Source organism: Anopheles moucheti, chromosome 3, assembly GCF_943734755.1.
Source record: "Anopheles moucheti chromosome 3, idAnoMoucSN_F20_07, whole genome shotgun sequence".
Lineage (NCBI taxonomy): Eukaryota > Metazoa > Arthropoda > Insecta > Diptera > Culicidae > Anopheles > Anopheles moucheti.
In genome coordinates this window covers 15,425,558-15,433,798 of record NC_069141.1, presented here as the reverse complement: position 1 = coordinate 15,433,798, position 8,241 = coordinate 15,425,558, and the positions used below count along the sequence as shown (strand labels likewise).

General features: G+C 46.3%; 1 protein-coding gene across 1 annotated transcript; it reads left to right on the top strand.

Moving 5' to 3' along the window:
- Positions 1–1,068: 1,068 nt before the first annotated feature.
- LOC128303474 (involucrin-like) lies at positions 1,069–3,780 on the top strand. Its single transcript, XM_053040441.1, has 2 exons — positions 1,069–1,077; positions 2,341–3,780. Exons 1-2 carry the CDS (start codon positions 1,069–1,071, stop codon positions 3,778–3,780), a joined length of 1,449 nt encoding a protein of 482 aa, XP_052896401.1.
- Positions 3,781–8,241: the final 4,461 nt, after the last annotated feature.

The window sequence follows — 8,241 nt, the reverse complement described above, 5'->3', positions numbered from 1 at the left end:
GATGGGGTGTGTGAGTTGTTGACCTGCTATTTTTTATGGACCTTATAAACATCGGCCCGGGAAAATAACACACACTCTCGATCGATATTTGAAACGAAAAGTAGCAGCACTACGTGTAGGAAAACTCCAAGAAAAGATGTCACTACAATTTTCCTACCTAGTACATTAATTCACCGCGTGTAAACGTTCGGGTCGAAAAGCAGCATGTTGTCCACATTTGCTCCAAGAGCGGTGGAAAGTTTCTCTTGCGTTACGAGACCCACGCACATATGAAGGGGGATTGTAAACTTTTCTCTCACCTTCGTGCACACGTGCCGGTCACACAGCAAACAAAAAAAAAAAACTGGCACCAACCCTTCCGAACCTTGCCGATGGTAGCCTTTCCCAAATAGAGCACTCACCTTATGGATGAGCAGGAAAAAGACACAAAAATTACCAATTCCATCGAAACGTTGATTAAAGTTGTAACTTTTATTTGCACCCGGGATGTACATGCTTTTTTGGCTGGCCGTATACTGATTTCTTAACAGTGTTTTTTTTTATTTTTGTTAGGTTTACCTGTGTGATATCCGTCAGTGATTTTGCGTCATTAAACGGCCCGCACATCAACAGCAACAACAGCGTTAAAAAACAACCAAAAAAAAGCACGACGGTCTCTAATTCGGGTGAACTTCATAACGGGCTTTGTTGAAATATTTTTCGATGGCTACTGGCCACCACCGATCAACTCCTTTCAAAACAACGATGGAGGGCAGCAGTCGGCTAGAGAGAAAGGGAGAGGAAACCAGCAGCCAAGGTGTCCATCTCGGAAGATTCACGCTTCACTTCCGTGCAAAAGCGGCAACAACAAAACTGCCGAACTGAACCGCGACCGCGCGAGAGGGTCGCTGGCCTGCCTAGCCGGCCCGTGGTGTGCCGATCGCCGAAATTTTGTGTCGGTGGTATATAAGCTCCTGTCGCGGTCTTCCACAGTCAGTTCTTTCTCTGGTCTCGCTATCTCTGGTACTAGTGTAGGTGCGAAGAAAAGTGTACGCAAAATCAGCGCGATTGGTCAATCGACAGTGCACCATGCGTATGGTACGTTCCTATGGGGGATTGTTTTCCTATTAATACCCAGTGCTATTGTGCCTTCATCCCGTGAGCTATCCGTCTGAGCATCGCTCAGTGTGAAAGAGTTATTGTTTTCTTCCCAATTTATGCTGCGTGAAAGTTGTGATGGTGATCCAGCAACGAGCTAACGATTGCTAACGATTCTACGCTGAAGTACTGAAGTTCGTACGAACAATGGCCAACATTCGTGCTTCTGGGCATCTGATAAGATAATTGAAGAACCAGTGAAAACCTAACGGGTCTCAGCCGGGCTATATTCACTTTCTTCGCCTACCTTTCCCAACGCGATCGATACGGTGATCTCTGGGCGATTCGAGAATGGTGAAGTGATTGGACACTACCGATAGGGGGAAAAAGCGAAACGAAAGCAGCAACAGCACACAAAAAAGAAGCTTGAATCTTATTCCACATCTCGTACATCCCAAAACGAACGCTGCGTGTGTGTTGTCCATCGTGTACTGAACCTTCCATTCCTTAGCACATGCACATCACTTTCATAACCGTGTAATTCTCCAAATGAAGCTATTGATCAGTGCTCCGATCAATCGATCAAATGATCGATGAAAATACTCTCGCTCTACCGTATCGTTCGTATGGTTGAGCACCCAACAGCACACGCATAAAAAAAAAGCTTCATCCACTTCGGTGTTTTGGGGAACCGATTTCGATTCGGTAGAAAATTTGATGGAAAGTGCCCCACATTAGTTTGGCTAAGTGGAAACAATTTAAATCGCACAACCATCCTCAACCAAAATGATGTAGAGCGAATATGCTCTTACGTTCGCTTTTTTTTTTCTTTCCTTCATGCATATAGATGCGGACTGGAACTTCCGGTGTGCATCAATCCATGCTGCAATTATGCATTATGAAATGTTGTGCATTCCGAATGGCTAATTGGTGGTAAAGTGTGAGTGTGTGTCTATTGCTTTTTTTTCGCTTCATCATTTATTACTTCGTTGCGAATTCGTTTTCGATGCGATTATTAACTCTTCCGATTGATTATAACATTGAAAAATTCGACTGGAAGCGTTATTGGTAGATGTCCGGCGCCGCGATCATGTAACGACTTCTTTGCCAATAATTATCTCAATTTAACATCGCAACATCTCAGTTGGCTATTATTTGCATTTCGCGTTGCATAAGCTGCATCTGACACAGGAAATTAAGCTCTCTCTGTCTCTCTTTCTCTCTCTTCATTTATCTCCGCATCTCTCCTTATCGACGCCTTAGTTTATTATCCCTTGCTGCCTGGCCCTGCTGGTGGCATTGGCCACTGTTGAGGGAAGTCCTCAACCGGAACTGCAGGCGAGCGACGAAAAGAGAAGCGCAGAAGCTGAGCCAAAGGACCCTCAACGTCTGGAGAAACGAGGAGCATCGCTGGACGAATGGAGCCAACTTTCTCACGGTTACGCTGACCAGCATAGCTACCAGCAGTATCAGCCCCAGGTGCAGTACCACCAGCAGCACCATCACCATCACGTAAAGTACGAGGAACCGATCAAGACGATCACGATCGAGAAGAAGATCCCGGTCCCGTACACCGTGCACAAGCATTTCCCGTACACGGTCGAGAAGAAGGTGCCGTACGAGGTGAAGGTCCCGATCCCGAAACCGTACCTGGTGGAGAAGAAGGTTCCGGTGCACATCAAGGAGTACGTCAAGTATGCCGTGCACGTCCCAGAACCCTACACCGTCTACAAGAAGATCCCGTACGAGGTGAAGGTCCCGGTCGACAAACCGTACGAGGTGAAGGTACATGTCCCGAAGCCGTACATTGTCGAAAAGAAGGTCCCGTACGAGGTGAAGGTTCCGGTTCCGGTGCCGGTCACCATCGAGAAGAAGGTACCGTATGAGGTGAAGTACGAGGTGGCCGTACCGAAGCCGTACACCGTCTACAAGAAGGTCCCGTATGAGGTGAAGGTCCCAGTTGACAAGCCGTACAAGGTTGATGTGTTGAAGCCGGTGAAGGTTGAGGTCCTGAAGCCGTACCCGGTGGTGGTCGAGAAGAAGGTCCCGTACGAGGTTAAGGTGCCAGTCGACAAGCCGTACGAGGTGGAGGTACCGCGCCCGGTAAAGGTTGCCGTCAAGGTGCCCGTTCCGGTTCCGTACACCGTCGAGAAGAAGTTCCCGTACACGGTGGAGAAACCCGTGCCGTACGAGGTGAAAGTGCACATCGATCGTCCCGTGCCCGTCTACAAGGAGGTGAAGTTTGCCGTGCAGAAGGAAGTTCCGGTGCCGGTGAAGGAGAAACTTATCGTGCCAGTGCCGGTAAGCGAAAAGAAGCCGGAAACGGAATACCACCAGGAGCAGCACCCGGAGCACGAGCAGCAGCAGCAGCAGCAGCAGCACGTCCAGTACGAACAGCAGCAGGAGCATTTCTATCACGAACAGCCTCAGGCGCTGGCTTACCATCAGGAACCGCAGGCCTACCACCAGGCTGAGGCTGCCCAGGCCGCGTACCAGCAGGAACTTCAGCATCATCACCAGCAGCAGCAGCACCAGCAGCACCAGCACCAGCAGCAACAGCTCCAGCAGCAATACCACCAGCAGCAGGAGCAACAGTATCACCAGTACCAGCAGCATCAGCAGCAGATCTACAACGCTCACCAGCAGCAACAGTACCAGCAGCAGGAGCAAAACCACCACCAGCAGCACTACGAATCGCACTAGAACGTTCCTAGCCGACAGGGAGATCTAAACTGCCAGACTGCGCCAGATCCGGAAGATGTGATAATGTTTTTATACCCCTTAAGTAATACCTGCCTCGTGACGCTTTGCAACGGTTACGCGAGATCGGAAGGTGTCCTGCCAACGTCCCACAGATGTCGAAAGAGTCCTCCGTTACTCGCCACTCGTTAATGTGCTTTACTGTTTAAGGTTAAGATGGCGGCCGTATAGTTGAGCCGCGCGAAAAAGAAGAAAAAAAAACCAAGCGTTCGGCCAATTCGGGGAACGCGTTCAACGAGAAAAATCTTGAAATGTCCGGATGCACAAAACGTTGCTACGATCTTGGGATCAATACTTCTCAGCCTGATCCGCATCCGCGCCGGAACAGTGTGCATCCAAAAGGACTGGGAATGCACGCTTACTACGGTGTGGTGTCCTTTCTGGGAGAAGCTTAAGATGTGAGCGTTTTGTCGATATTTGCATCAAGTTGTTGTTAGTTGTTGTATCGAAATGACTGAAAAAAAGGAACAGACAGAAAAAAAAACAAATATACAAAAAAGTTATGATCACAAACACAAGGTCCATTAGGTCAATTATTTTCTTACCGAGTCGATGAAGGTGGAAAGCATTATCGGATTGTTATCGAACTATTTTCACAACAGTTTTCCACAACGCGTTTGTCGATGTTTTCAGACATCACGAATTGAAGGCAAACAGTTCGTGCAAATCAACTTTTCCGAACCACTTCAACCCGACGGACCCGGGCCACAGGCGACTGGGATGGCGGCCGATAATTTGTATGCAATACCATTCCAAATCCTGCTTAATTTTGCGTCCTGCTTTTTTATTTTTTGCTCTCGATCTCCACACGCCACCCCGCCAATGGTAGGCGGATTGCAAATTTAAATGAAGCGTAATCTAATTAGGTGGAAAATTTATGAAACCCCTTGCGAGTGAACGGAACGCCGCACCAAAATGCCCAACGGTAGCGCAGATGATCGGGCCAATTGGTGGGAGTGATTCTGCTGATTTTGGAATTCATCATACGGCTGGCAATATTTGGGCTAAAGAGGTGAAACCAGCAAAAGAAAGAAAAACATGGGCATGGGACCCACCGGAAAAAAATACCCCCGAGTCTCGGAAAATTAAATGCACCGCCCGGTACAACGGTGCACGATCGATCGCCCTACGGCAGTTGTTCATGTTCGGGAGCGGTCAGGCGTGCCGAGAATCCCGAAATGCCTTCCCGATGCTTGGAGTGTCACTGCCCAATAAGCTCACCAGCGCTCGACCTGAATGTTTATTCCCCAAGGGGGAACACACACCGCAGTGGGGACGGACGCCGGGGAAAACTCCCCAGAATCCCCCGGAATGAACCCGAGCTAATTCCGAACCCGAACCCGTGCTCAATCTAAATAACAAATTTTTCATGCATAAATTTGATTATTTGCAACGCATCATTGATTACGGCAATGGTTGTGCACGGTACTGCTAATGCGAAACCTTTAGCTACAGTGCCCTGTCTGCCTGTCTGTCTCGTTGCTGCCCCCACTGGGGGACTGGCGTTGGCAGAGACCTGCCAGACCACCGGCAGGGAGTCAGGTCCCACCCGATGTGCTCGGTTCGGTTTAAAAACAGTCAAATTAAACAGGTATGCTACTTCACGCTGCGCCTCGATCGCTGCAATCGCGGCACAAACGGACCGAAAGTCAACAGCTGCAATAATAATTATGACTATTGCCGGTTTCCCTGTCACAGTGTTATTTTTTCCTATTAAGCCAATTGCCAATCTATTGTGTGCGGGCGTAACTGACCCGTCCCGACCACCCCGGACCTAATCCTGTGCCCGTGGAAAACTTGACCCGCGTTCGAATGACCATTTTATGCACTCGAAATGAAGTGGCGTGAAAAATGGTTGTAATCAAATGGCAGGGATGGAAGGAAAAAACGGGAGAATTGAAACAAAACTCAGTACAAATGGTGTCGGTGGCGTGGTCAGAAAGCACCATAAACACACACACTACAAAATGGACGTGTCCAAAGTTCGAATCGGTCACAAACTAAACCAAACATTCTCCCTGCAATGGTGCGTACACGCTAAACAATACAGCAATGGTAAGGAAAATTTAGTTCGATGCGAATTGGTCACACTCCACACATTTGTAACGTGCCTGTATTCCCTTTTGGTTCGAAACGACACGTCAGCGTCCAGTCACGGTCCAAATATGTGGTGGGTAAATAATCAGCAGTAACGTACTGGTGTCCACTTTTTCACCGATCACATCGTCGGTGGTGGTGTTCGACTGAACACAAATGCACACAAGGCTTTCCGCTTCGATGCGGCCATTTTAGTATTTTTCATTATTAATGGGATAAAAATTGGAAATATGTTTTGCAATTTCATCATAATTTGATATGCAAATATCAATTGAATTTTAATGCTACTTTTCAGTCGTAAAATTGCCCATCGAAAAGAGAGTGTGTGTGTGTGTGTGTGTTTGTGTAGCGTTATAGAAAAAAAAACATAAGAGAAAAAATAATGGAAATACTTTACGCAGCGCTAATGAAACGTACATTATTTCATTTCGATTGCATTTATTCACAAGGGAAAGGAAACGTGAACAAGGCACATAACAACTATGTGCGGATGCAGGGTGCAGTGCAGGTTTTTTTGCCAATTTCGACTATCATTTCAGACCCCAAAAATGAAGCTCATGGCAACACAGTTAAGTAGCATTATCAATCTAAACTTATTGATCTGCTGTCACAAAGCGCAGATAGTGTGTGTCTCCGTTTCTTTATTGTAACGATTTAGTTTGTCATGTATTTTAAATAGTAGTGGAATAAAATCTGCGGAATGAAAAGGAAGGAACATTTTGCTTCAAATCTCACAACAATGTATCAAAGATGATTAACAGACAAAAATATATCCCTGCAGAGCTCAAATGGACACCAGAAAGTTTGGTTTGGCACGCTGCCAAAATGCATTTCGTACCATTTTTTTAATTACCGGCTTCCAAAAATGACTGCAAGCGACTACATTTGATGAACACTATAAAAAAACATCATTCCTCCGCATCTCGAACATGCATCTTTACCTAATGCTTAACCAGATTGAAAGTTGTTCAACCGAAATGGTCAAAATAATTCTCGAACGCAATAACTCATTTGGTTGTTTTTTCGTGTCCATCTCTGTATCGTCCTTATTTAATTCCTTTCCGAACAAAAGCGGATAGAAAAACGCTTTCGAATGGCAGTGTCACTCACGCACTAATTGAAACAATAAAACGTTTTAAAAGCTTTTCGAAATGAAATATATGCACTTTGCAGCGAAGTTGCTTTTGTTTTCAACCGAGCTGCGCTTAAGGTGGTCATGTGGAGAACAAATTAGTGTGTCATATTTCAAGTCATTTCACATAGCAATCAACAATAGTTGTAGTTTGAGTTAGAAATGTTTTTTTTTCGTTTTCAACTAAAATTTTCCGAAACTATTATTTTGATTTGAACTATTCATAGTACAAAAATAATGAAACAATTGTTCAGGCACATCCAATTCATCTCCTAAAAATACGGATCTTGTTGAACCAGATGCTGAGTGGGTTAAATTAAAACTAGCAGTCTAGCTGTGTCTTCAGTGGAGGATCATTCCCCTTGGAGGCCCAGGGCGGAATTATAGTTGGAGCCTCTAATTTTAAAAACAATGCAGGAGAGAAAGGGGACATTGAGGGGACTTGAAATGAGACAAGGCGAAAAACGCAGTAAGAAAGGACCTACTCCACCTACCGTTTGATCCGCCGCTGGGCCGTCCCTAACCATGTACTTTAATGGCCAGGGCCATCACCATCTTCGAATACAATAACGGAACCGGCTATATCACCACCAACTCCAGTTACCACTGTATCTGCACTCTTCTAAATGGAGCTACAATCATACGTGCGCCAACTTCGAGAAGCTGCACGTCGTGGAATTTACAACTACAGCATCCAAGGAGCACTTTGTCATCGAATTGGTTCGCTCGCTGTGCTTCCGGGATATTCGCGATGCAACACTCAATTATACTTCTTCGATCTTAACTTAACTGAACAAAACACTCAAGCACCAGAAGTTGGCGGTGGACTTAATCGATATTGTCTGTCCTGCAGCGAGTATTTATCACTCGCAATCTCCTAACTCGGATGTTCAGTCATACATATGAACGCATGTCTTTTCGCGATGAGCTGCGCCTTTGTCTCCTTTCACGTATACCAGGTATTGACCAGTGCCGGAATAATGCACCAACTGCAGATGAGGTGGGTCATGTGTGGTTGTGACGATATCACCGGTATCACGGTATATACACGGGAGATTGTGCTGCAACATCGTGCTACAGGATCCTTAAGGCCAGTGTATGAGACCATCCAGATGATGCGTCCACTACAGTACCCGATCCTGTTTCCACGGGATGAAGCCGGTTGGACTTATGAT